The sequence below is a fragment of the Cyclospora cayetanensis genome, unplaced genomic scaffold, assembly GCF_002999335.1.
Source record: "Cyclospora cayetanensis isolate NF1_C8 unplaced genomic scaffold, CcayRef3 CcayRef3_contig_2, whole genome shotgun sequence".
Lineage (NCBI taxonomy): Eukaryota > Apicomplexa > Conoidasida > Eucoccidiorida > Eimeriidae > Cyclospora > Cyclospora cayetanensis.
Genome location: NW_020312147.1, coordinates 485709 through 512486, shown reverse-complemented (window position 1 = coordinate 512486; position 26778 = coordinate 485709). Strand labels below are relative to the sequence as shown.

Below are 26778 nucleotides of genomic sequence, written 5' to 3'. Positions count from 1 at the left end.
TCTCCCTTCATGATGGGGTTGCAACTAGCATCTGATGCATGCTTTGAAAGACAGATGGACTTGTCGTTTAGCCGCCTTAATTCCTTCCCTAGCTACAGCTGTCGCGGAGATGTTGCCTCGTCTATTGCGTCAAAAGCTTAAACAAAAACACGAGCACAAATAGCGAAGAGAGTGCAGTAATGGAGGCATTCGTGTAGGTCTTGGTGGTGATCCACAGCTAGTCGTGCCATGGACAGCGCATTGATTACGCTGTTTGATTCTACTCTAAATTCTTATAGGTATAGTATAATGCGCATGCGGTAAATAAGCCAATTCATCAGTGGGGAGCTTTCCAAGTGCTAACCCCACTGTTGATGAAATCGGAGGCTACGTCTTTCGGCAGATTGCTGGAGGTTCGAATACCAACTCAGTGGGACTCCTTCACTGGTGTTCTTAGTGTGTTAAAGCGCAAGGAGATTCGCGCAGGCTCTGATTGATAGATGGATTTATCTATCTATATAGATATATGTATATTTTAGGATGAATGCCTGGGTTGGGCGCTGAGGTTGCTGCTGCATGTGTACAGCAGCCACAGCCTACGGTTTTTGTACTTCTGGGCCGAAGTCAAAAACAAAGCATCATTGATGAGTTAATTCAGCTGTCTTAGAAATTATTCAGAGAGTAATACTGGCAAAAAAACGAATGGCAACTCTGTATCCGACCCCGTGCAATGGAATTGGCTGCAGTTTCTTTTGCCGCGTTGTGGAGATGAGCTTCTCTTCTTGCCCTCGATATTTTGGGAGTACGATTCACTGCTAGTACAAAATACGAAGATAAACTAAGATTTCAATTGCTTTTTATGCTGGGAATTCCTGCTGTCTGTACCTCGGGCATGCTGCAGGCGGCTGCGCCTCCCAGCGTAGTCGTCGCTCATATTATCTGAGCGTATATCCACTTCTTCCTTTCCCTATTTGCCATTGGTCCATAAAATGAACAATGCAAGCATTATTTGAAATGGTAACAGCCTGATTTGTACGCCATATCTCCTATGCAGAGTCCCCTTTGCTGCGGTGTACCGGCACTCCAAGTCGCACTAGTAGTGCACCAGAGAGAAATGGCACTCTAGGCAACGGGCCAGTGCAGGCAAGGGGGCAATGAAGAGGAACTCAGGGAGCGGACTCAGGCAGGCAGGCTAGCAAGTGTTTATTCGTTGCCATCCACTGCTATTTACGCGGCCTCTTGGTGGACTTTGTTTACTGCATCAGGACTTGTGCTCTTGCAGCTAGCCTTAAGGCCTCCAAAGAGAGCTCACCGCTCTGGAGCCTTAGCGCACAGGAGGGAGGGCATAAAGAAACACAGAGGGAACACTAGACAGCGGTAGCAGCAGCAGCAGCAGCAGCAGCCGCGGCGTCACGTTTTTTCCGCCCATGCGCAGCTCCTTCCTCTCTCTACCTACCTAGCGTTTGCTGCTGCCATAACCGTAGTGCACATAGGGTTCCAACTACTCCATTCCACATAACCGGCTGCAAGGCCGTAGAAGCGTTCTTGTTCGGGGGGGATTGCAGGAAGGCAGCTGACGGTCCCCAAACAAGCGCCTCAAGAGGGGCTTTTTCCCAACAACAGCCGCTATGCCTCAGACTGTGTCACCGTGGATAGAGAAAGCGCAGCAGCAGCAGTGGCAGTATGGGTGATAGCAGCAGCGTCAGCAGCGACGGGAGCAGCACCAGCAGCAGGCTTTATCCCTCTGAGCATGGCCCATCAGAGTACAGGACCCCCCCAGTGCCTATCAGCCACGCCCTCAGCGGGTGCAGCAAAAGGGGCTGCGATGCATATGGCAACAGCAGCAGCAGCAGCAGCAGTGGCGGCAGAAGGCTCCGAGGTAGCTCCATAACAACCTTGCCCGACAGCCTGTTGGCCTTTACCCTCTGCCTGCTTCCCCTGGGCGAGCGGCTGAAGGTGTGCTCCCTAGTGTGCAGAAGATGGCTGGACCTGACAAGGAGCCGCCTCTGTCTGTGGGACAGCACTATTCGTGTATCCTCTGCTTCCTTTCGTCAGCTGTCTACACAGGCAGCACGCGCGGCAGTTCGAGGCTTGGCCGCATGCGGACGCCACGCAAAGTTGGTCCTCAAAGTGGGGGGCCCCCTTGGAGCTGTGGCTGGCGAGGTCGCCAAAGACTTGCACTTTCTGCGATCGCTCTTTGGGCACCTTCGTGGGGCTAGAGCTCTCAGTGTCTCTGTCGGGTGCCCCTACACGGCGAAGCGCCTAGGCCCTTCCTTCGCCGCGTTCGTGCAGCGCAACAAAAGCACACTAGAGTCTCTGGAGATCTGGGAGGCTGAGTTCGCAGAGGCCACACTTGCTGCACTTTACGACTCGGAGTGGCCTCCCAACGAGGATCACGCCGTGGGCATCAGGGAGGGACTAGGAGACAGTTTTCTGGCTGCAGCTGCTGCACTGGACGCGAGCGTGGGCCCTCCTGCAGTGTGGGGAACGGGCGGCTGCAACAGCGGCAGGCTAGCGGCTTCGATGCAGATGCTTCTTGCCACGGCACTGCTCCTCAGGCAACGCAGCATTTGCACGGCTCGGAGGGGCGCGTCCTCCGAAAGGGAGGGGCGGCGGCCAGAGGCGCTGCTCTGCTGCCGAGAGTCGCACTCGAGGGGCGATCTCCTCAGTCAATACCCTCGAAAGCGGCAGCCTATTGGGCCGTGTCGAAAGTCTCGTGGAAGCGGAGGGGGGGGCCTCTGCGGCTGCTCTCGAAAGCGCGCCCAGGTGAGCCGGGGGATGCTGCGACGCCGTTTAGAGGACATAAGGGGCTGCTGTTGCTGTTTGGCATCTGTAGAGGCAGCAATTCGCCTCTACAAGAACTTTAGCCAAGTTTGTGTGGTACTGCCACGCTTGCGGTGTCTAGCGGTGGGCAGCTGGCGGCTCTTACGGGCGCTGCACTGCCCCCGACTGGAGGAACTGCGGCTTGCAACGAACACAGCCGCAAGACATCAGAGCGCAGCGATCAGGCAGCAACAACGGCAGCAGCAGCAGCAAATGCAGCAGCAGCAAATGCAGCAGCAAGTGCACTTGCCACGGCAGCAAGAGCCACCGGACTATTGGCAGCTTACGCGAGCTCTCCGAGAGTGGGCTCATCGCGTGACAGGCAGCGGGCCCCCGCCTCCAGATTCCTCCGCTTCAGGATACTCCAAATCGGCAGTCCAAGACTTGCTGTCGTTCCTCTTGCGAAGTGGCAGCAATTTGGTGGAGCTGCAGACGTGCTACACGGTGGGGGCACTGAACGACGCCCTCCTGCAGGCTGTCATTTCGGCTGGTAACGCCCTTCGCGTTGAAAGCGACGCGGCGCAGGAGGCCCCCCGAATTCTCTCCAGAATCCTGGAGCTCGCTGTTACAAGTGCGTCTCCCTTGTCAACGAAGCAGCTCCGCAGCGGCTTTCTAGCTGCTGCTCTAGCTGCTGCTCATGCGGCGTTGGTGGACGCCCCAGGCTGGCCTTCTAGCCCATGCTTCTTGCATGCGGAGAATTTAGAGTCGACGAGTCTCAGCGCGCCGTCTGCAACTTTTCCCCGTATTTCTGCAGCAACAGACTTTGGCCCACCCCCCTGTGTCATGCAACCGGCCGCTCCTGGCGACCATCTCGTGCGAGCATCTGCTGCTGCCGCTGCAACGTCCATGCGGCCCTGTCTCTCAGGGGGGGATATATTTGCAGCCGCAGCGGGCCTGTGCGCTGCTCTGGGGGGGGGTTGTCGCCACAGGCGGCACGCCGCGGCTGCATGCGGCTGTGCAGTTCCCTGTGCGTTGGGGTCTGAGGGGCAGCTTCTCGTGGTGGCGCTGCCTCGCCTCCGAGTAGCCCGTACATCCGACTTCCTGCTTCTGAGCGTTCTGCTGCTGCCGCGACTGCAGGAGCTGCGGCTGCCTGAGACTTGGGGTTCCGTCGCGAATAAGCCGATCTCGGGATTCTCGCTTCTTTGGACGTATCTTTCGACGTATGGGGGAGGCCTCAAGGCTCTAGAAGTCAAGGGCACAGCGCCGCCCTTGGCCGCCTTTCTGGGGGCTGGTACCACAGCAGAGCCTCAACCGTTTCGCAGCGGCTGCCTCGAAGCGGAGGCCACGAAGGCGCTGCAGCGTCTGCTGTACGTCCACCGCACGCATCCCCTGATGGCTCCCTTGACGCCAGACACGGGGCGAAGGCCTGCAGCAGCTGCTGCTGCTGCTGCTTCGGCATTGCCCGCAGGAATGGCAGCGGGTCCAGGAGCTGCGTTTCGCATGAGCGAGAAGCTCTCTGAGCTCGCGGCAAAGACTGTGCAAAGCATCTGGCAACACCGTCTAGCTCTTCAGCAGAAGCAGAAGCAGCAGCAGCAGCAGCAGCAGCAGCAGAAGCAGCATCAAACGATGGGCTCTCAGTCGGGAAAGCGAAGGGCGTCGGAGCTGGAAATTTCGGATATCGATGTGTCGCTCAGTTTCTCCGCAAGCGGCGGATCCCTCCTGCAGTCTCACGACTCGACAGAGGGCTTAAGGCCCCTGTACGGCCTCAAGTTTGGACAGCTGCAGCACCTGCAATGCCACTCCAGCTTTCTGCCCTACCTGGTGGAGCCGTTGCCTCAATGCGGAAATTTGCGCGAGCTGCGGACTGAAGGAGAGTCCGATGGAGTTCTCTGGTTCGTCGCACTCCTCAAGGCGCTCGATAACCTGTTTGTCCGAGACCCTTGCCTGACTCTCCCGAGGAGGAGACTTGGGGGCCCCCAAGGAGGGCCCCTCGAGGCGGAGGACGAAGAAGCTCGCGGCAGCGGCAACAACAGCACCAACAGCACTGACAGCAACAGCAGTGGCCGGCAAAAAGTCACTTTGCTCATGAAACGGTACACGGGAACGGCCTTCTTCTTCACGCCGAATCTCACTTGCCCAAACCTCTGCCAACTTCAGGTGAGAGGGGCCAAGCCATGATCGGCAGTGTGCGTGGACGCAGGCATTTACCCCGCAGCGCTGCTTCCCTTGGGGCCCTTTCCATCTGCCCGGATGTCTCTACACGCGCCTCCCGCTTCTGTTTGCCTTTTGTGCACTTGCAGGTGCAGCGAGGAGATGACGATTTCGATACCTTCTTGGTGAATGGAGGGGCCCCCCAACTCCGAGTTTTGCGGTACCAGGGGCGTCTCTTTGGGGGCCCCGGGGCGGCGACGCCGCGCTCTCTGATGTCTCCATTCGAAGCGGAGACGCTTGAAGGAGGCAGCGCGTCCGCATGCAACCTTCAGCGCGGTCTGGCCATGAGGGGACTCTCCGTGAATGCCTGTCCTGTGGAAATGTCTCCCTTTGCAAGCCTCCGCGAACTTCACGTTTGGACGCTTGACGCAAAGGCCCTTATCCGACTCGCCCTAGCCGCCGCAGCCGCGTCGAAGCCTTCCCTCTCGCGCTCGTGGCAGCGGGCCTTAGAGAGGCGAAAAGAAGAACGGCAGGCGCAACTGCAAGCCAGAAGTCATCTGGCGCTGCAGCGAACGCAGTGCCAGCGAGACAAGGAAGGCAGCCGACTTCTGCTCAAGCAGAAGCGTCTCTACGAGGCGTATAGCACACGCAGAAGGCGCCTCAGGCGTCTCTCTGCCGTCACAGCTGCTCTCCGCGAGCGCAGGCAGAGGCCCAGCGAAGCGCTCCTTGAGGAACGGTCCTTGGGGGGGGCTAGCCTTCATGAGAGCCACAGTCGGCTGTCACGGGAGGTAAGCAGCATGCGGCAGCAGCTGCAACAGCTGCAGCGGCGTCTAGAGGCCCTTGCGACTGCCAACATGCGCAGCTGTGTATTTTCATCGTCCCCTTCCTCTTCCTCGGGAGTCAACGCCTCGAGGGAGACAACTGGGCAGGTACAGCGCTACCACCGCTTCAGAGAGGGGCTACACCGTCTCAGGCGCCTTCGAAGCCACCATCAGCGTCTCGTTGCTCTGCGGAGACTGCTGCAAATAAGCGTTGCAGACGCGCTTCCTCAGCCTTCAATAGGGCCCCTCTCTAGAACGAATGCAACGCAACGGGGAACTGAGGTCGAAACGCAGACGAGACGCAGGGACAGGGCCCAAAGAGGGCGTGCAGCAGACTTTCAGTGCAGCAGAAACTGCTGTCTTTGGGCTTGCCATCGAGCCGTGGCTGCCGTGTCGCAGCTCCTGCCACAATTACGCACATGCGTGGTGCAGCAGCTGAAGGGCAATGCGACCTCCCTCCGTCTCCTGCTGCGCGGGCTCCCCCGCCTCGAGGTTTTTGCCATTGAAGAAACTCCCAAAAGCAGGAGGAGGCAACGCCTGCTGCAACTGGCCAGCAACATTGGCTTCATTGTTCGAAGGGGGCCTCTCGTCATTCCTGCCCTCCGCAGCAACCTCCTCACGTGGGGCAGCGCAACGCTCTCCAGACAGTTCAGGATTTTACGCCGAAGCCCAGCAGGATGCAAGGCGGCCACTGCCGCTGTTACAGCTGCCGAGGCTGTCGTGAGGGAGCTTATGAGACGCGCAGGAAGAGAGGGCCCCATGCAGGAGACGCGGACTCTGAGAACTGCCTCCACGCCGAACCCGCCTCCAGGTGTCTGCTGTGCAGCACAGACACCTGGCGAGGCAGCAGCAGCAGCAGCAGCACCGCGCAGCACTTTCTCGCTCTCCAAAAGGGCTGCTCCGGCCCCGCTTACTGACCCAGCAGCAGCAGCAAGAGCAGCAAGAGCAGCACCACCACCAACAGCAAGAGCAGCAGCAGGAGTAATAGCAAGTGGGCGTCGCCGTCGTCCCTCCTCCAGCCCTTGCATGCCTCCAGTGCCCTGCTCCCTTTACAGCAGGAAACGCCAGAGAGAAACCAGGCACAAACGCAGAATAGATAGTGCTTTTTCTGCTATGGGTTCGGGTCTCCCTTGCAAACGGCGTAGGCGAACCCCTCGCGAGGCGAGAGCGGCTGCCGTTGAGCGCATGCGCCAGGACAGTCTGCTGGCAAGGGGCTTGGCAGAAGAGCTGGAGGTGCAGCTCACGAGTTGATTCGGCTGTGTGTACATTTGCGTCTACTAAGGGACGCACCCCTGTGAGGTGTTTCCCAATTTCAGCTGTATGTATACCCGATCCGCGCTCAGACATACTGCCGTGATAATATCTCGCCGGCACACTGTCCTTTTTTCTTTGGTCCCTTTGCATCATGGGTCTGTAGGTGTCAGTGCTCGAACCCGTCTTTAAGGACCCTTTGCCACCCCCGCAGCATATGGCTTTCAAAGGGGAGAAAACACTCGGCTCAGGGGCGTTCGGTTCTGCATGCATTATGGACTCTCCTACTTGTTTCCTTGCGTCCAACAAATATGCATATCTTTTTCGGTTTTGGAGCTCTTCATCTGATGCAGTGTAAACGCTTTGCGTGCCGCAGGAGCTTCCCTGCCAAAGTTACAGGACATCATATCTATGTATTTTGGGGCGGCAAAGCTGCATTACATTAAAAACGCCTCCACCACTTGCTAAGTTTCGCCAAGCAATACTTCCTCCCGTATTTAATACAGGAGAAGCCCTGTAGTAGTGTTTCGATCTGCTTAGCGCTTACTCCGCGCACGCCGCACGCGCCGTACACACACCAGACGGCCGGGGTGCTGCGCATTGAAGGGCGGCAGCAGTGAAGGCTGATGAATGCCCGTTAGGTGGCCCATCTTTGAGAGTAGCACATTTGCTACAGCTTGCAGTCGAAAGATGTAGGGACTTTCCACAAGGTTCAATTAGTAACGCCAACCATAAGATTTTCAATGGTCTAGAAAGGGGTGTATATTGGCGGGCCATAAGTCGCCAATGCAGGAACCCCAGTAATTCCACTGCACTGTCGTCACTAAAACGGTTTCCTTTATGCATAAACATGCACGAAGTAGCTCAAATGGAAAGCTTGGAAGAAGAACAAATAAGCTGCTCCTTTCCTTTCCACCCGCATGCTACTGCAGGTGGGCATATTTGTGGTCCCCTAAGGAGGTAAGAGGTGCCTCTGAAGAGGCCATGCATGAATAAGGCTTCCTGCTATGCGGATTTTAGAAAACCGCCGCACGTTCTTGCAAGACCCTTGGAAACCCCCTAGAGGATGCTGAAGACATTCTCCACGTCTATTTAAGATCACTGTTTCGATCTATAATTCTTCCGTCGCACTTTGGTGCTAAAACAACTCCGTATACGTCCTTTTTACATCCGAAAGTGGAGAGCATCTGGTCACTTTTTAGGTTTGTGAAGAAGGAGAGCTGCCGAGACACCGCACGGGAGTGCGGTTTCTTGAGGCCATTAGCCATTGCCGTGAGCGCCAATGCGTTCCGCACGAGTGTTGGCAGAGGCGGCAGGAGCTCCCCTTCCACAAGAATAGGGCAGCTTGGCATCATTGTGAATCCGTCACGGCCTGTCGCAGGTATGGCATCAATATCAACAGCAGATATAGACTCTGCACACACCGAGTGACTGGGCTGTACGCACTGCAGAATCTGGGGGAAATCCCTCAACAAAACGTATCGTAAGGAATGAAAAGTACATTACAACGCAATCTCCCTCTACGTCATATCCATCCCATACACGTGACGCATTTGGAATGCACGGATACGACCAAAACGTTTTTCCTGCAGATCATATGTGTGCTGTGATAATACAACTGAACAACACACTTACCCTGAAGGACGTAGGATTTGGTCACGACCGTATATCGAGCATTTTCTTGTAATGGCTCAAATTTTGTTGGACTGTCGTCATGCGCTGGGGTTGGACCCCCGTCATTTGCCTGAAGATTAATGCTCCTTGGTGCCACCTGTACGGTCTCCCTTATAATACGACTGCCAGGAGGTTTGCTGCTATCAAATTCAAAACGAAGCCCTGCGACTTGCAGGAAGCGACCCTCTGTTTTAGGCACCTGAGACACTGAATTTTCTAGGACAGCCAAAATGATAGCGCCTGTGCACTCAACTACCACTAATTCATCAGGCATTGGTAGCATCGCCGCGAGATCCCCGTAGCGGAAGTCCCCCTTCTTGAAGACACAATCAGAGCGAATCGTACCTACGCACGCAAAGCAAGTAAGCATGCATGCATACCCATACACAGCACATGGGTTGGATTAATGGCGCTTGCTACGCAGGCACTCATCTTGAATGCTTTTCTATGCTTTAGTAAGACAGTTCTAATCGTATGTTAGGCAGTAGGTGAATGAAAACCAAATCTCCCGTTCTCATGAAGTCATTCTTCAATACTCGATAGAAGAAAGGCAGCTCTTGCTTGTCGTAGGGATTTAGTGTACGCCCCACCCAAACTTTTCGCTCAGGGTTTAGAGAACTGACCCGAGTTAATGAACGCGATGTCACTTTTGCACTCTGTGCGCATCAGCTCGCACAGCCAATTCCCGCAATTGCTTTCTTGGGTTCTGATTATCCTAAACCTTGTCTCCAGATCAGCACCCAACGTGGCCAGTTTCCGTCTCATTTGCTGTTTTAGATGTCTTTCATATTTCTTCACAAGCAGCTCCACGTGTTTATTCTTTGCAAAGCTTGCAGCATTTACGCTTACGCGTTCCCACTGCACCAACGACTTTCCCAGCAGCTTAGGTATAACCACGCTGCCACCCCGACAGTCAGAGGGCCGCAATACGCCTGACCGCACACACGTAACCCGCAACAGCCCCGAATTAAGTTCATGTACCCCCGTACAGCAGGCAGGGTATGCACCAAACGAAGCATACACCAACCCCGGCCCCTTCTAACATGGGATACACACAAAAGTAGGGGGAGCACTGTGGCTGCACAAGAGCGTTTAATGAGCGCATCAGTCTCCCCGATGGGATGGATGGGAAAGAAGGCAGAAATGACAGCCTCTGAGAAGCTTGGCGCTCGTAGGTTTCTTGTGCGAAATGCGCAGCTGACTCTGTGACTGTGCAGGATATACGGGCTTGAGCAACAGTGGCCTGTCTTCCCGATTCCCCTGCCCCTGTCGAGTATCAGGAATAATTCTTCCTCGTGCATGCAGCAGTTGCGAAGCCAGCTCGCTAGGACTTAATTCTTCGTGCTGTGGCGCGTTCGCTGCTTGTTCTGCTACCGCCACTGCGGCAGCAATGGCTGAGGCTGTGGAGTTGGGAGACACGTCTGCTGGGGCGTCCAAGACTCTCGGGGCCGCAGCAATCGCAGCAGCAGCTATTGCTGCAGCACCAACGCGCTGGCCAGAGTCATCGATTAGTGCTGTTGCAAGGAGATTAGGCTGGGGTGAGGAGTCCCCTGGAAATATTGCAATAGCTGTGAAGTCGAAGAAATCGGTGCCACTCTTCACCACGGGCGTACCCCCTGAGCAGCAACACCTCCCAACACTGAGTGCAAGCAATCATGCGGGTTGAGAAAAATAGCACCTGCATCACTTGCATCGGCTGTATCAGCTTTTCTCATCGAAGCTTCGAAATCCGCCGAAGCAACTAGTTAAGTCCGGAATTGTAAATTTGTGCTGCCCTGTCGGTACACCTGGCATTCCACTGAGTGAGTGCCCTAGGCAGTCCACTGAGTGAGTGCCCTACAGGCGAATCCAAAGCTACCCAAAGCCTCTATTCTCATGTAAAGTCACTCCCACAAACATTACTAATGTGTCTTCCGGAGGATGGCCTGTAGCGTGCACGTCCGCCTATAGCGAAGTCTTGACATTGTGATGGAGGGCATGTACATACCGATGACTTGCAATCCGTAATAGTCATGATCGTGTCCTCCCAAGATGATATCAATGTCTGGTGCCATCTCAGCCAGCCGCTGATCATTAGGAGCCCTCATATGTGTCAATGCAATGATAAGCTCGCATTCTTTTGCCCGCAAGAAGCGGCACATTCTGTTGGCAGCCACAACGTAGTCCACGTACACCACGTCCTCCGCACTAATGCACGCCAGGGTATCCAGCCATTCTAACCAGAACACAGGTAGCACATAGCAGGCACAAAACTAAATTAGGCAAAAACCTTTGCTTTAAAGATTACAGCTCGGCAAAAAGGGCCAAAATAGAATGTGTGCCAAGCACCATTCCGCGTTTACAAATGTATCTCTATTTATATGGAGTACATAGCATCTATGCACGTTTTTAGTACAATAACTTCCAGCGTATTACATAAGCCGAGTGGATATAATAGAGCTACAGTGGCCATTGAGAGACGGCCGCTGCCTGTCTTACCCCGTTCCACGAGTCCGATTACCCCGATGCGGATGCCCTGCCACTCGAAGAGTCGGTACTTCCAGGCATTGGCAATGGGCTCTCCTGGCAACCCGAAATAGTCGTCGGAATAATCGCCTTCTTCTCCTTCTTGCTCCTCAGTCTGTCTCTTCTCATAAGGTGCCTGTATAGCTCCTGAGCCTAATTGTGTTGGTGACACTCGTTTACTCTGCATGTACTTGTCTAGCTTTTTCTGATCATCCGAGCTGGACCGCTCAAAAACATTTGTGAGCAGCCAGGGAAAGTTGCACGATCCAATAGTGTACTCTAATTCATCTATCCCGAAATCAAAATCATGATTTCCCAGACACGCGGTATGCACTTTTAGAAGGTTGAGGAACGGCACCATCTGCCGACCCTTCATGTAAGTGCTCATCAGAGAAGGATTGAAGGCATCTCCTAAGAGGCCAGAAACAAACAACCACAAACGAAACTCATGAATACGTTAGGTGCAACAGGCAAGCGGATGAACCTACATCCTTGTGATCAAGATGCAAAGACCTGTACAGGGAGAAAAGGTTTCTTTTTCCTCTTTCTCTCTAAATAGCCATTAAGATCCAGGTGGAAGCAGGTATAGCACGTGGCACAGCTACAGAAAATTTCACAGAGAGGCTTAACCGAGGCGAAGGCAGGTACGGCGTGACAAGGCCTTTGCACTTAATGTTCCTCTCCCATGTAGAAAAAGGCAGTGCCAGCGGCAGCCTCATGCCAGTTCGTAGTGCTGCAGATGTATTCATGACATTGATGAATTGAACTATGATGGGCGGGCATCAGCGATATGAACGCATCACCTGAAGATGGCGTACAAAAGGTATCGCGAATAAGCAGTTACCTGAGAAGAAGACCAATGGGTGCAGATGACTGAAACGCTGCATGGCGGTTACAAATCGCGCCACACCACCCGATCCGTCTTCCCGGCTATCGATGTTGTACACATCATTGAAGTGAAGAATCACCACGGGATCCGTCCTGTTCAGTGGTAAGTCAAAGTCGTACCTGTGCGTACACCCCAGAGCACCACAGGAAAGCGAGGAAACAGAGATATTGTCCAGCAAGGAGGCATTAGGCCATATCTACGTCTTCAACAAATGACAGAGGAATATATACCAGGGGCCCTTAAATTACAGCATGGTACGAGTAGTGGGCGCCTCGGTGTATGCATCGCAAGCAAGGAGACCCCCATACTAAGCAAAATGCCGTAGGCTTTGCCACTGCACAAACGAGCACTCTTGGAAACGCCTTTTTTTGTTCCTCATTAGTCCTCGCAGAGAAACTAAGGATCGGGCTGGTGTGCTTGATTTGAAGTGGGTTTTAATAGCAGTGGGGAGGTTTGAAATGTGCTGCGGTATGTGCTGCCTGACCAGGTCTCTCCTGTAAAGCCACGGGAGGCCTGTCTAGTGATCATGGATGCCAACCGACGGATTTCCTCATCGGGTTCAGGGGGTGTTTCATCGCCTCTGTTGCCAATGCGGCGTCCCTGAAGGGCCAGAACAGGAGGTTCTACCGTTGGCACCTCCAAGGCGGGCGTTAATGGAGTGTTAGAAGAATGGTGACCCCCCTCTTCCCCATGATCCTTCGTCATCTTCTTCCAGCTTTAAACAGAAGCGCAGTGGAAGGAAGAAGGGACTGGACTCGGCAGCTGCAACTGCAGTTAACGGCTTCCACTGTTGCAGCTAAGCAGCTGATATTCTTAGGGACCACCGCGTCAATTTGTTCTTTGGCGTACTCCCTCCCTGAACCCAGAGCAATTCGCCCCGAATCCGCTTCAATCCGGGCTAGGGAAGAGCTCTAGTATGCGCTTGCTGGCTAGACACGCTGAGATGAAAGGGTGGTGGGATCTCCGCAAGCTGTCAATTCACGCATGCTGCTGCTTGGTGCGAGTCCCCTGCTAAGCTCAATCTCTAGATCTGACCCCGGTTCCACCTTCTCAGTGGGCCAGTAAAAGAGTCACGGGGAAAGCAAAGTAAGTTCAAAGAAAGTCTTTCTAGCTAGCTGGCGTTGCATGCCATGGGTAAGGGATTGTGCCCCATGAGGATAGTGATGCTCCGACGGTGTATATTGGGCATTACATAGTAACCAAAGTCATTGTCAGAAATGACTGCACACAACGCAAATGCAGGTCCCACGACTTGGGGATTTAACCCAAAGGTAGCCATGAGCCGTTCGGGACCCTCCCACTGTTGTTCCGAAACATTAGAACCGGAATGAAAACCCGGAGAAAGCGAGCAGCTTTCGAAAATTTAAGTGGTATGTAAATATACTATCATTTTTTATAAAAGCTCAAACTTCACAAAGGTGTGCATCCTCACCGAGTGGCGATGGCTGGGTGCCTAAACGGCAGTGGGCACCATCAAAGAACCGATTTTGTCTATTTCAGCGATCGGAAACAGAATTGCATCAGGATTAATCAGAGGTGTGTTTCTTGATCTAACATAAAGGGCGTTTATGCGTACCAGCAATGCAAAAAATATCTAGGTGCGGCTGCCGGGACCTTCAACACCACAAACTCTACAACGCAAGCAAATACAATTCATTCTTTGAACAGCTGTGTGGTGCTGCTTGCAATGTGGCCGATCTGGTTCTTATATCAGGCTGCCAACTGCGGGGCAGTAGCAGAATACACTGAAGTAGCGCTTCAGAGCTTATTTGATTATCTGCAGCTGGTTACACACTTCCATTCTCTGAATACCAGGCAGCACATAGAACGTCGGCGACAGTAATAGCTGTTGTTTTGCTAGCAATATACATGATTATCAATGCAATACCAAACTATGTACGTGAGCATATAGGACAGTGTAGAGCATTCCTTATCGCCTCTCCCACAACATGAGTCACTAGCCACATCGATTAAAAGGACATCTCCTTTAGTTGTGAACCGAGTTAGTGCGCTACTTTTGTTCATGGCCGCATGGTTCTGTTTGTAGGACGAGGAGACCAGCCAGGTTTTTGCGAGGTTGTAACCGGCTCGCGATGGTACACTGTGGCACCTCCTATTAAGCTAGGTATTCTCGATCGGCAATTAGTAGCGAACTGGATAATGGGATTTTTTTTAGCTCGCTTTATATATTGTACGTAGGTTTCGTTCGATACAAGAAAATGTAATATTCTGTGCATGTTAGATGCTTTGCGCACCGAGCTGTAAACGCCTGGGGTGTAAAGGGCACCGCAACGCGCGGCTTGGCTGCCCCTCTCCCCTCAATACGAAAAATCTGAGGGTCGAGGGCAGAGAAAGAAGAAAACTGTGGGGAAAGATTCAACACCTTTTCCCATAGTCCGTACCGAGTTAAGCACTTCCAAATAAACTACTCAAATCTAGCAACAGGAAACCGGAAAATTGACTGACTGACTTGTCTGTTCGTATATTTTATTAGCTGCAGGGTTTTTTAACGCGCGACACAAGAAGACGTGGCGTTGCGTGCGTGTGGGCTAGATGCTATATGCACCAAGTTGTGAATGCTCGGAGGGCCTTGAAGGTGCAGCGAGGCGTTGCATAGCTGTCCGTTCCCCCCATGTTGGAGACATTGAGGGTAGCCGACACGAAAGGGCGGGAGCTCTCTTGGAAAACTCAGGAACTTTTATTTAGCTTGTATTGAGTATGGAATCGGTATTTCTCTACCGAAACCTTCGACAATATATATTTTTCGTATCACCGCATGCTGTGATGTAGTTTTCCCTCGCTTATCAGCTCGCTGTGCATGAAGCAAAATGATCAGTTTTTCGCACAGCAGTTTTCGTGCTTTGATCAAGCTAGTTGGTAGCTGGAGGTGTGAATAGCGATGAAAGCTTGCGGTGGCAATCGGGGCTGCGGAGGGCGCCGTGAAAGGGTATGTGAATGTAGTCACTCCACAACTGGTAAAGAGCCATGAGTTGTCTGTAGATAAAATGTTGATAGTTGCATCGCTGAGGTATTAGAAAGCCAGAAAATTATGACAGGCATAAGGATGGGCAAGTACTGTAAGGTTTAACCAGCGTGCATTGGTGCATTTCGCTGGGTACTCGCAACTGCGAGACGAGCTATTGCATCCTCCAGAATGTTCATCATTAGAAGGAGACGTACTTCAATGGCAGCTCTGTTCATGCAGACAGCGTCGCCTACCTGCAGAGATTGATAGATTCAAGCCTTAATACAATTCCTGACCAATCAGGTAAGGCCAAGAAAAGCTCAACAGCAAGCTTTGAGGAAAGAAAGCTGGAGCAAGTAAATCGTTCGATATTTCCGCATGTTGAGAAAATTTTGCAAAAGCCACAATGTAGCCAAATGGTAGCTTTGTGAGTACTATATCTCAGGCTTACCTAAAGTGTCATTTCAAGTGGTCGAAGGTGCGCAAAGACGAAGCAGCCAAACGCCCGACCAGAGCAGTTTTCACAAATGAACTACCTGATGTTTCAGGAACAAATAAACGCAGCGCTGCGTATTTGGCTGAAAAGGAAAAGCCAAAACAAACTCTAGGAACCATGGGTGTTGGGCCTGTGTCAACCTAGTTTTTTCCACAACGGCTGAAGCGCACCCCATCGGCGCTGTAGGTGCTTTTGAACGTTTCGCATTACGAAAGAAGGTGCTATCATATAGAGCACGCCCCCCTCCTTCTTGTAAAGTGCGCTAAGATCCAAATTAACCTGCCATTGCATTTCACCAGTTATCAACAACCCTAAATGGCAAGCAGGCTATCTTACACATGCGAGTGCGAGGTGATAGGTCGTTTTGCCTTTATCGTCTTGGATATTGGGGATTTGTAAGACGTCTGTGGGATTAAATGTGAAAAAGATCGTCGATTTTTGCAGCATATCGAGTCATTAATCAACAGGAGGCATCGGTATCTCCTTCTTCACAGAGGTCTTGCTTAGGGGCCTGGCAATATTCCTTCCCTTTTCAGCACTAACACCGGGTTATGCCAGAAGGCGGTTGCCAATTCTGCGCACTGGTATTTTTAGAAAATTACTCAGCTTAAGGCCTTATATACTTTTCTTGCAGTGGGGACTTTCGTTACCGCAAAACATGACGTGGGGCAAACCCCAGGGCTACCTCGATGCCATGACCTGGATGAGCAGGACATAGCCAGCGCGTTGGCAGCTCGTCACTATTCAGCACAACCCCAACATCTTCAATAAGATTTAAGTTTCTGCTTTTCGTCGGCTGAAAGCTCGATCGTTTCCTAAAAAAAGAATCAGTTGAAGAGCCACTAGGGTGATATGCGTGCTCAGAACTGTCTTCTCTCGCCGTGCTTCCTAGCCACCTGCATGAAGAGTCTATCTCGCTTTGCTGAGACATCCACTCTACCCCACGCACCACAAATGAATACAGCGTCGTGGTATAGGCCAGGAAGTGCTTCTTAGCGCTTTCCTGCATATCATGCAACGTGCAGCTATGGCCATATGTGTGCTTTCAACTAGGTCATCTCTTACATGCCTGGAGCTACGTCATGATGCACGGATCCACTAGAAGCGTGATGAACCTTGCTGATGGGGCCTAATTCTGAGCTGAATGGCCTTAAACTGCAGTTTTCCGTTTTGCCACCCGCTAGCGAGCCGAAGTCCTAGGGACTGCGCTAACGAGTGAATAAGCGGATTGAGCTTCTGATCTATCACCCAGGGTATAAAGGCTACCTCGGATTCAGTGTCAAGTATTGCTGTCGATGCTTGGCCATTAGTAAGACCGTGTTTCGACGCGGAATGGACGTGCTATTGGTCTTCAAACGCAGATCGAGGCCCGTCAAATTACTTGATATCTTGCTCAAAGCTAGGCAATTGTTGTAGAGAAACCTGATATCTTTGAGGATTCGCAGCCAGTGGTTGTGGGGGGAATCTTCATTGAACCTTGCGGTGCTGCCATGTGTTCCATATAGAGGACCGGTTGGAAGTCACCTAGATCCACGTTAGATACATACTAACTTAAACCTTATTGTGAGCTTCTGAGAACAGTTCCCCCTTTGACCTGCCCGCAGCCCTCAGAGCACCATACATGAGAGGAGAGGGGCAGGTAGGGTGCGCGTAGCTGCTCTCTGCAAGCACTCTTAGCATTCAGAGCTAGTTCTACAGAGCATCTAGCGGGCTCACGCACAACGCTGCACCTTCTGGCATTGAGTAAATAGCACTGCGAAAAATACGGTAGTCCGAATAGCCAAACTCGCTTGTCAAATTTCGTAAATTCCTCCTGATTATAGCTGTTGCTACTTGCACGCAAAAAACTCAAGCTCTGCTGTTCATTCCTCACTTAATTTACCAGAATGCTAGCCTTTTCTCTGAGAACGATCTTGGTTTCGTTTGGTTACTAGAATGCCTTCTGCGGCGCGTACCTAACGGAACATTACAAAGGAGCGTGATACTTTCCCTCCTCCCCTTTAATTGTTTGCATGCCTTGCCACAGTATCTTAGTGTCTAAAAGGGCCTATAATTGTAGTCGCTATACCATGATCATTTGCGGAGGGAAGAAGAGTAGTGTGCTCCATTGTTTCTATCTGGGCACTGGGACGGCAGCAATGAGAGTAAATGCACACCCTCTTCAGAATCAGGGGGCCGCCTCATTTAATATTCTTTAATAATATTAATGAGCAAGCGGTTCTCTTAAAAGTACGGGGGAGTCGTTTTAGTAAATGCGCACGAGTTCCTTTTCTTCCTGCTCTGCTGCGAAGCCAGCCCCAGAGAGGACCCCTTGTCTCTGTATCATTCTGCCCCCAAACCTCCGGGCAATATTCCTCATACATGGCCATAAAGGCACTAATATAAGGTCAAGAAGACCCACTGACTATTATCGGCCGCGTCATATGGAGGAGTTTCTGCCCACTGTGCGGTGATCGGGCTGCCTGTCCAGTTTTTCGGCCACGCTCATCCCGTGGATTGTCGAAGAGTGGAAGATCACTTGGTGGTTTTATTGCTACATTCTGTTTTATGGACTCTGCCGAAATGGAACAGGTTTCACAGAAAGGCATCCCTACAGAAAATGCTTTCAGGGGTCAAGTCCTCGCTGACCTCCTCGTTCATGGCGCCTTGCAGTTCAAAGAGGCCTTATTCAATGGAAATCCAATAGCCGTTGCCACCATGTAAGTGCCTATTAAAGTAATGGAATGCGGAATCCTCTTCCCCTTCGCCCCCGGTGTAGTCGCCACGACGCTTTCATACTTTCCTGACCCCCTGGCGCTTTGCATACAATGAGCGCTGCAAATTCTAGCATTTTTAGAATGGTTGAGCCTGAAGGGTTTAGGCAACGAGCTACGTCTCACCAAATGCCATGTTGCCTCGTACTGTGGTAGGCTGCGGCCTTCACGAGTAGCCACAAATGCACGCAATTAATCTCCAACACAGTATGGGGCAGTGCTCACTCATGACCCATACTCGCTGTGTGGTGTTTTTGCTTCAGAGGTGTTGTTTCATTTCTTGTCCTGGCGGTGGCGGCACGATGCACGTATTCTCTTCGGGCTCCTCTAGATCAAAAAGTCAGCACGAACTTCTAGACGGGCCTTTGAGTCCTTTGAAATCTGCAGTTGGTTCGGGCTGAGTGAAAACATTACGACTTGCTCGAAGAACTTTCGCCTTTGCGTCTGTGGTATTTTCTCAGAATGTCAACAACAAACGGCGACGCAAAGCTGCCTCCACCAACAACGGAAGCAGCAGCACGACGGACAGTAAGCCCAGAGCACACGAGGCAGGGGCGAGTCCGGTGAACCCAACAAAAAAGAACCAGAAGAAAAGAGGGGGATTCGAGACGCCGGCTCCTTCTAATGCGTCAGTCTTGAAAGGAGGGGACTCTCAGACGGAAGAGATGCGCGTGCACAACCAGGAGTCCACGGACGATGGGGGCGGGGAGTGGTTGGTGGTTGCCAGAAAGAAGAAACAAAAGCCCAAGAAGCCATAAACTACTTGTCTTCTTCTCACGACAGTTCCTTTTAGCCCATTCCTGCCTTTTAATTGCACGGCTTCCAATCTTTTTTTTCTGTTAACGAGTTCCGTGAAGTTTCTGCTTTTGCCAGTCTCATCACTACGACTCAGATTCTACGTAGAGTACGTATTTTCAGATTGAAAATGCCTTTTGAGCATTCTAGCGGCAGCTTCGGTGAGGCAAAGGCACGTCGTACACTGCGAATGGTGTGCAATGACTGCCGGAGTGTGCCAAGGCCAAATGCCCGAAGGTACCTTCTTCGGGCCATACTTCACTTTCGCTTCTGTGTACGGGCTACACTGCGCGTCAAACACAAAATCGACTGCGTAGTAATAGGCATAGAGAAAATGCTAAAGCTTTATCCAAAGGCCTGGTGCGTTTTCCTTGGGGCTTTTTAAAGTATGAAGCAGGCTTGTGCGAATTTCTCTTGTCCACAGAACTGTGGATATAAGAGAAAGCCAAATGCAGTGGGGGCGGCGCAGTAAAGACGGCTAAACGTAGCCTATATCACGATGACACGTGAATTCACTACGCTCATGGTTGCAAGAAGGAAAAAGGCCCACTAATCGTTGTAGTACCAAATGGGTCTGGAGTAGACTGGTATGCTGTAGGTGATGAAGGGGCGTTAAGGCAGGCGATAGAAGATGAGAACGGAAGAGAGTACCAAAAGTTTCTTGTTTTATGAACCAGCTGTTTTTCAGTTGCTCCGTGGCTTGTTGACCTGCGGCAAAGACCAGCTAGTAGGAAAGCAAAACAAGCACCACAGCAGCGATACAGTGATGGAGGCACAAAAAGCAAAGAGCGGGGGGCATGGGAAAGGGAAGATTGAGAATGCGACGTGAAGAGCGAGGCAAAGGCTTGAAGGCTTGTAGATTTGCGGCATGCAGTAAATGTATTGTACTGATCCGACGGATGAAGAAAGTTGCAATGAGCACCGCCGATAGTTTTCAACGGCGCTAAACAGGTGGAAACACAGAGATAAGGAAATCCTTGGACCAGAAAGTGCTGAAAGAAAATGCGCCGCCTGTTACTTGTGGCTGCTGCTGGTGTGGAATTGTTGGTTGCCCTGGTGCTGCTGCTGTTGCCGTCATGTTTGATGTAGCACCACTTGTCGTGTTATATGCATCACAATACCAAGGAGCAGAGCTGAGAAAGTGGTCCGCGCGAGATTGACGAAGATAGAGCTTTCTGTGGATCGTGTAGATTTTTATCAAACAGGCTTCCTTGCTGTGTCCATGTGCCAATTGTAGCTACACAAGATGTTGTTCACTATTTATTGGTCACTAACTCGAAAGCTGTATCAGCTATGCTCAAGGAATTGGAGCTGAAAACGTACAGGGGTTCTGGAGGCATGCAACCTGCGGTGCTTGTATACCTGAAAACAGCCTTCGGGCAGCCGGGAGGCCGGGGGTACGACCACTTCGCATTTAGCACTAGTGAATCAAGGCATGATACAACCAACGAAACATACAGTAGCAGCATAAATAGAGGCTACGGCGAGCATAACGGAAAATCTACCTGTTCATACAATATTTCGTCCAGTAGTCTGTGACGGCCCCGATGGGTCCTCGATTCTGGGTACCATTTGCATCTCTTGCAGAGAAAGCTTGTGACAGAAAGTGTGCCCAAAAGCACATAATCTTGAACGCTTTTCACCTTTATTACAAGCTAAACAAAGAACATATCACCTTCTTTGGCTGGTAGATCGTTCGTTGTTTCGACGCGTGGGGCCCCCTGCTCTGCACAGGGCAGCTTCTCTTCCTACTTGGGATGTAAAGGACCCCAAAGCTCTTCCTCTCTGTTCATTCCCAGCTTGAGCGGCAGCAGTAGCGGCGTTTGCGAGGAAACTGTCCCTGAAACGGACCCTGACCTCAGCTGCCCTACTCACTCGGTTTGTTTCCTTCCAGTTAACATTGGCAGCGTGTGCATGCCACATTCTCATTTGTCGCCATGGTAAGCAAAAGCCTTGCGGCTGACGCTGTATGGGCATTCGGAGATCTTAAGCGGAAAGGCGAAGCAGTAGGGAGAGATAGATCAGGTGGCCTGTTCTGTTTGCGCTTTCATGTACACGGAATAAGAGACTGAGTTCGTCGGTTGCGTTTAATGCTCAGGGAAAGGCAAAGAAGACCCGAAAGTTTGCCGCAGTAAAACGCACCATTAACCCGAAGGACCAACGACTGTGAGCAGGCACGGCAACAGCTGTTGACCCTCTACTGAATTGCCTTGCTACATACGCTGATGATACCCGTATGCGAACGTCCGTTTGCAACTATCAACGTGAATCTCAGCATGTACACGTTGTGGCAACATGAATGTACCCTCAGTGTTGATTGTTTGTTAGCCATAGCGCTATCCACCTTTGTGGCTAAACTGCATTTTCAATGCTTTAGGCAGAAGAAGGAAGAGAAGAAACAAAAAAAGCTAAAAGAGAGAGAGGCCATTCTGAAAGAACAGTGCGTCTTTATTGAAAGTTATGAATGCAGCTGATTCCACGCCTCTCGACTTCCCAAGATTTACTTCCAGTTGCTGTCGGCTGTCTACAAGGTTTGCGGCTTTCATACGACCGCCTTCCCATTCAGATAGAGGTATTTTAGAGGTTCGTTAAGGCCCAGATATTTGCTGTGCTGTTCTGCTTTGTTCGCAGCGTGCAGCACAACCCAGCACAGTTCTTTAGTTACAACACTAACCTAGTGCCACCCTATCAGGTGTTGGTTGACACTAACTTTATAAATGGAGCCATTCAAACGAAACAAGATGTTCTACAGGGCCTCATTACTTGTCTTGTGGCCAAATGTGAGAAAGAAGTAACAGTGTAATGTTTATCATTGGCAAAATTCACACAATTTAGAGCGATCCTCGGTGTCTGACAGCGATGAAATCCTTTGGTGGTCGCCGTCTGAGACTTAAGCGAGCTTGATTTCCGGGAATAGTCATAAAAGTCATTCTTTGGCATAGACAATGTGTTTTCTCTTTATCTCAGGTGATGTTTGCGTGACGGACTGCGTGATTGCTGAGCTAGAGAAATTGGGTCACCGATACCGTCTAGCGCTTCATTTGGCAAAGGACCCACGGATTAAACGCCTCAAGTGTCTCCACGCTGGCACATACGCTGATGACTGCATTGTGCAGCGAGTCACAGAAGTAAGCTACCGTATACATATTCTTCTTCTTTCTTGCTTTTCTTTTTTACGTCGAGCGACTAGCTACTGTCGGACAGTCAAAGGTGACGGTATTCAGAACTGCGCTGATTGGGGATGAGGCGTAGATTCGATTTGGCTCACTGTCAGCCATTTGATTGAAGAGGAGCTAACCTGACAAACCAACCCTCTACGATTATTCAAGCACAATGATCTATTTGTCTCATTTGCTGCTCGTAGTTATATATCAATGAAAACTAATGACTGCGGCAATTTTATCGCGACGGATTGCTTGCAGCACAAGTGTTACCTGGTGGCCACAAACGACAAAGACCTGAAGCGCCGCATCCGCAAAATTCCCGGAGTTCCGATTGTATATCTAAAGGGACGGACTTTCGCAGTTGAGAGACTTCCAGAAGCAATTACAGCTCTCCCTGCCGCGAAGTCGGCTATCCCGAAATTGTAAATCTCAGGTTGGCGTGGACGAGGGTCCACGCAAATTGACAACAAAGAGGTTGAATGACAACAGGTGCATGTGAGCACATGCCACGCTTCATCTGTTCCCGTAGGGCAACATTTTTAATCCAGACTCAATACACACGTAGTAGAAAGTTTCTGAGTGCTTTATGGAAAAGCTTCTTTCTTCTTCTGCCCGCGACCCTCGTAGTACCCGACACCAGCGCAAAGGGGCAGGTAGGGTGCTCGTAGTTGCCCACATTGTGGGCATTCCGAACATTTAGACCTAGTTGCACACAGCTTCGAGTGCAGAGGCACACGACATTGCGTAAAGTTGTATTGAGTCAACACGGCTATGCAGGAAATAAGATTTACGAAGAGGCAAGTCAATTACTCCATTCGTATGTCTTGCATTACTAGCGTAGAAGATGCGGGAGGGCATCTCAGCCCGCTAGACCAGAAGCCCGTGACCCAAAACAACGCTGAAGGCTCCAAATTCAACTTGAAATATTTTCCTGCTCAAATGAGTTTTCCAGTCAATCAGCCCCGCCTCGTAAGCCACATTGGGAAGGAGCGACTGTGGGACAAACATCTTGCAGGGTCTAGTGGAGTTTCAGTGGCCTGTGCGTTGTGCATGGAAGGACTAGGATCGGTACGTTATCTTGAGCGGATCCAACTTTACGCAGAACTGTTAGATGCAGGGGAAGCCACATTACTCAGGAGTAAACGTTTATTCATTGCCGTTTGACTGTGCTCTGCCGAAAACTGCAATTTCTACAGTTCGTGGCAGGAAGTTTCAGGGGAAACTAACGCCTGCATATACAACAGATTCCTTCTGATCCATGAGGATCATGCAGAGCAGCAATACCAACAGCCAGACCTGGCGACGACCAGTGCAAGGCACTCACGTGCCCCTTTTCACGTCCCGTAAGCACCACGCATGCGATTTTGCTGGAATAACGGATTACTCGTTTAAATCTACTTTACAAAAACAAGAAACTGCCTCTCCTGTCCCGTTGTTTGAAAATAAACTTTGTTCAAAATGCGTTGCCCCAGTCCCTTCTAAGAGGACCCGTCGGTAGGTGGGGACTGGGCCAGAAAGTGGGAGAGTACCAGACAGATTTGCTTCTGTAACTTTGCATGACAAACCCAGCGCATAGTACAAAAAGCGATACCAACAGGGTAAATGACGCAAGAACAACGTACCATTGCCACCTGTCTACCCCAGTTGCGCCTCTACCCATCTCTTGGGAGCCGTTTGATGTGCTAATGACGCTACATCCAGTTTCACCCTTATCAGTAGAGGGGCTGCATACGGCTGTTTTTGCTAGGTAAGGGGTTCTCAGGAGGCCCAGGGCAGCGAGGGACGCCAGCGTAGAGCAGGACGAAATCAGCAGGCCTTCTAAGAGGTACTGTGCCCTTGACGTTGGGGCCAGCAACACATACCGCATGCCTATCTCATCGTACCCCATAAAAGGCACCGAATGAATTATGCTAAAGACCATACCTCCGCTACACATGGTGTACGCCACAACTCCTCCAACAGGAATCAGCCACTTGTTCCGGCGAAGCAGTGACACCGCGCGACTCACAACCCACCACAGCAACACTAACACAGGAGGCACCAAAGGCAGAAGTACAATTCCCCAGTCTTGTTGGCCTTGTGGCTGCTCTGTGCCATTCACATAGGTTACGCGTCTGCAGGCACAGACAGCAACATGCGGAGCGGGTTCTTCAACAAAACTGATCCTCTCTGTGTAAGCCCCGAAGTGATTTTCTGGGCAGATACTTGATGAGTGCACTGATGGCCAGACTTGGACCTGCTAAAGAATGCGAATATCTTTCAGCGGGATATCGAGAATCAGAAAGTTGAAACATGCCTGCTTGTGTGGGCATTGACCCATTCCAGCAGTTTCTGTTCAGGAGATGCTTCATTTTTGCGGCGTTGGAGGAGCAAAAGGTGGTTTTGCGGGACGGAGAAGAAATGGACCTTCCCATGGATTCCCTGCTTTTGTTGTTGCAGCAAAAGGTCGCGTAGCACCGCGTCTTCTTCCCATTCCCCAAGAGTCTCAGTAAAAAACTCGGCAGAAGTTATTTTATGAAGTGCAACATGCAGACTGCCCCTGTCCACTTCTGCCTCGACCGCTTTATCTTCCGCCGCCACAGTTGTCGATACACCTGAGCTCGAAGAGCTCCTGTCTCTGCGGTTTTCAACGCTAGAAGAAAACGTTGGCGGCAAGTATAGAGCTACGGGAAGCTGCATTGCAGGATGAATAGCCGAAATTGCCGCACCATCCCGTGTGCCCACATTGACAACACCAAATATAACAGGGAAAAGGTCGTCGTTACCAGGCTCTGAATCTAAAAAAAGACCATATAAGCACACAAACGAAAAGATACTGAACAACAAAGGAACCACCCACTAATGACCTCTCGAACATGCAATAGGGGCCTGGGTGATTGGTGCTGCCGAAGGGCAGAAATACAAGAACGAAGAAAGATAGAACTAGGGATACCAAGCTTACCCGAAAGCTTGTAGGCTTTTGACACTTTGCGGAACGTCTTTATGGCCGCAGCGCAGTCTTTACACTGTTTGCTGAGCTGCTCTGCAACTCCCTCAGTGTGACCCTCAACAAAAGTGAAAAGCACAAACAGATGAAACGGGCGAAGGCCACCCACAGTGCTTAAAGGTACCTCAACCACCTGGTCCGGTGTTAAGGGTGCACCGAAACGGTGCAGCGGCATTCGCTTCAAGTCGTGAGCTGCCATTTCTGCGCTGGAGAGGATTAACGCATGGGTCAGGTACACGCTGTACTGCAGCGCCACCAAGCCGTCAACAGATGCCTGACGAGCATGCATAAAGTCCTGTAGAGCAATTGTTGAACTAAATCGCCCAAGAAAAGGCTTGTGTGCACTGCCTGCAGACACGAGTACTGGCTCATGTTCTTCGTTGTTCTCCAAGCCAGTCTTGGTCTGTGCTTTCTTTCCCGTTTGTGCTCCAGTGGGCTGGGGACTCGAATTATCTGGAGCAGTTGGGGCTCCTGGGCTCCTCTGTGTTGGTATAATGCCATCGGGTTCGCCTGCAGAAGCTGTTGATGATGCTCTTCCCCAGAAGAAGGTAAGGGAAAACAACACCAGAGGGAGTGCCTGCCGCATCATTGAAGGAGAAAAGAAATCAGCGCTCGCCCATGTCTCTGTCAGGATTGTGCATGGGTAAAGTATTCTTTTTTACTGGATTCGCTCGTCGAGCCCTGATGCAGGCAAACGAGGTATATGTGTATGTCAATATCCAACAGATGTACGGCTAGAATGCAACCCCTGTGCGCTTGCTATTGCTTTCACATGCATAAAAAGCCTGAAATTTGGACTGAAGTGGAAATTTGGGGGCAAGACAGTAATGTTGTTCAATTTATTTTCCCCCCAAAGTTTTGGGTTATCCTTAGAGGAACCACTTTTCGCCGCAGTCAACGAGGGCACTACTTCTATAACAAGCAGGACAAAACGGTATTAACTTTCGCGTTCTCTTGCACACGTGAAATTTCGGGGTTTATACTTTGCAGAACAACGATCAGGAAAACAGCAACGGGATGGGGCCCCTGGGGCCCCCTTGACGAACTCAGAACCCTGAATTTGCGGCGCCGTGCCATTCAGGTTAAAGCAACACTCTTTTGCATGTCTACTAAGTTTAACACTTTCTCCATATGTCGGGCGAAAGTGCGTGCAAATTCCCGGATTTATGTCATATTCCTTCGGAAACAGGCCCCTTCAAGAAGGGGCGTAATTCCCGCTGTAGTGTTTTTTCTTCAAAACCGGAGCTATTTTGCCCTAGATACAAAGCACGGACTGCATAACATGGTGCCAGTAGCCCTTCCCAGGTTTTTTCAGCCATTGATGCTTCTGAATCTACAAGACATGGCTTTTTGAATGCATGCTTGTGCCAGTAGAAGCCCGAATCGCTGCTAAGTTGCCATTGTGCTAGATTGTAAGGGTGAGCTTACATGCAACAAAACCCCTATTTATAACCTCCTTGGACTATCTCATGCGTGAGGCATGCCAATGTCCTCGCAATGGTGATATGCTATGTATGCCTATATGCTGAATAGCCATTGTATAACTTGTGAGTAGTCACAATAGGCCTCATTTTAGCCTTAAACTC

The 26778-nt window shown here is 51.2% G+C and overlaps 5 protein-coding genes across 5 annotated transcripts; 3 read left to right on the top strand and 2 right to left on the bottom strand.

Annotated features, from left to right (window-relative positions):
- The first annotated feature begins 975 nt into the window (after positions 1–975).
- On the top strand, positions 976–6965 carry LOC34619758. Its single transcript, XM_026337670.1, has 7 exons — positions 976–996; positions 1163–1356; positions 1770–2457; positions 2692–4319; positions 4449–4899; positions 5043–6508; positions 6773–6965. The coding sequence occupies exons 1-7, from the start codon at positions 976–978 to the stop codon at positions 6963–6965; spliced, it is 4641 nt and encodes a 1546-aa protein (XP_026193455.1).
- Positions 6966–8053: 1088 nt separating this feature from the next.
- Positions 8054–12738, bottom strand: LOC34619759. Its single transcript, XM_026337669.1, has 8 exons — positions 12518–12738; positions 11989–12152; positions 11118–11555; positions 10627–10854; positions 9842–10255; positions 9263–9571; positions 8601–8984; positions 8054–8337 (listed from the first exon to the last, which is right to left on the bottom strand). Exons 1-8 carry the CDS (start codon positions 12736–12738, stop codon positions 8054–8056), a joined length of 2442 nt encoding a protein of 813 aa, XP_026193454.1.
- Positions 12739–18056: 5318 nt separating this feature from the next.
- Positions 18057–19005, top strand: LOC34619760. Its single transcript, XM_022733037.1, has 3 exons — positions 18057–18193; positions 18511–18586; positions 18709–19005. Exons 1-3 carry the CDS (start codon positions 18057–18059, stop codon positions 19003–19005), a joined length of 510 nt encoding a protein of 169 aa, XP_022588675.1.
- Positions 19006–20979: 1974 nt separating this feature from the next.
- On the top strand, positions 20980–22632 carry LOC34619761 (rRNA-processing protein FCF1). Its single transcript, XM_026337668.1, has 6 exons — positions 20980–21048; positions 21141–21208; positions 21420–21482; positions 21674–21822; positions 22010–22170; positions 22465–22632. Exons 1-6 carry the CDS (start codon positions 20980–20982, stop codon positions 22630–22632), a joined length of 678 nt encoding a protein of 225 aa, XP_026193453.1.
- A 954-nt stretch (positions 22633–23586) lies between these two features.
- Positions 23587–25532, bottom strand: LOC34619762. Its single transcript, XM_022733039.2, has 5 exons — positions 25148–25532; positions 24499–24983; positions 24443–24445; positions 23863–24178; positions 23587–23630 (listed from the first exon to the last, which is right to left on the bottom strand). Exons 1-5 carry the CDS (start codon positions 25479–25481, stop codon positions 23587–23589), a joined length of 1182 nt encoding a protein of 393 aa, XP_022588677.2. The 5' UTR covers positions 25482–25532.
- Positions 25533–26778: the final 1246 nt, after the last annotated feature.

What these genes read in the sequence shown, in the direction of transcription:
- LOC34619758 (XM_026337670.1), top strand. Translation starts at nt 976, where the DNA reads ATGCAAGCATTATTTGAAATG. An exon ending in AGAGGGAACACTAGACAGCG is followed by an intron (nt 1,357 to 1,769) that starts GTAGCAGCAGCA and finishes AGTGCCTATCAG; the next exon opens with CCACGCCCTCAGCGGGTGCA. An exon ending in CGAGCGTGGGCCCTCCTGCA is followed by an intron (nt 2,458 to 2,691) that starts GTGTGGGGAACG and finishes CCGTGTCGAAAG; the next exon opens with TCTCGTGGAAGCGGAGGGGG.
- LOC34619759 (XM_026337669.1), bottom strand. Translation starts at nt 12,738, where the DNA reads ATGACGAAGGATCATGGGGAAGAGGGGGGTCACCATTCTTCTAACACT. An exon ending in ATATCCTGCACAGTCACAGA is followed by an intron (nt 9,572 to 9,841) that starts GTCAGCTGCGCA and finishes GTGTGCGGTCAG; the next exon opens with GCGTATTGCGGCCCTCTGAC. An exon ending in CATCGCGTTCATTAACTCGG is followed by an intron (nt 8,985 to 9,262) that starts GTCAGTTCTCTA and finishes TTGCGTGCGTAG; the next exon opens with GTACGATTCGCTCTGATTGT.
- LOC34619760 (XM_022733037.1), top strand. Translation starts at nt 18,057, where the DNA reads ATGGAACAGGTTTCACAGAAAGGCATCCCTACAGAAAATGCTTTCAGG. An exon ending in CCAATAGCCGTTGCCACCAT is followed by an intron (nt 18,194 to 18,510) that starts GTAAGTGCCTAT and finishes TTTTTGCTTCAG; the next exon opens with AGGTGTTGTTTCATTTCTTG. An exon ending in GGGCTCCTCTAGATCAAAAA is followed by an intron (nt 18,587 to 18,708) that starts GTCAGCACGAAC and finishes GTATTTTCTCAG; the next exon opens with AATGTCAACAACAAACGGCG.
- LOC34619761 (XM_026337668.1), top strand. Translation starts at nt 20,980, where the DNA reads ATGGTAAGCAAAAGCCTTGCGGCTGACGCTGTATGGGCATTCGGAGAT. An exon ending in GAGGCCATTCTGAAAGAACA is followed by an intron (nt 21,483 to 21,673) that starts GTGCGTCTTTAT and finishes CTTTGTTCGCAG; the next exon opens with CGTGCAGCACAACCCAGCAC. An exon ending in TACTTGTCTTGTGGCCAAAT is followed by an intron (nt 21,823 to 22,009) that starts GTGAGAAAGAAG and finishes TCTTTATCTCAG; the next exon opens with GTGATGTTTGCGTGACGGAC.
- LOC34619762 (XM_022733039.2), bottom strand. Translation starts at nt 25,481, where the DNA reads ATGCATGCTCGTCAGGCATCTGTTGACGGCTTGGTGGCGCTGCAGTAC. An exon ending in AAAAGCCTACAAGCTTTCGG is followed by an intron (nt 24,984 to 25,147) that starts GTAAGCTTGGTA and finishes GTCTTTTTTTAG; the next exon opens with ATTCAGAGCCTGGTAACGAC. An exon ending in AAACGGCTCCCAAGAGATGG is followed by an intron (nt 23,631 to 23,862) that starts GTAGAGGCGCAA and finishes ACAACGGGACAG; the next exon opens with GAGAGGCAGTTTCTTGTTTT.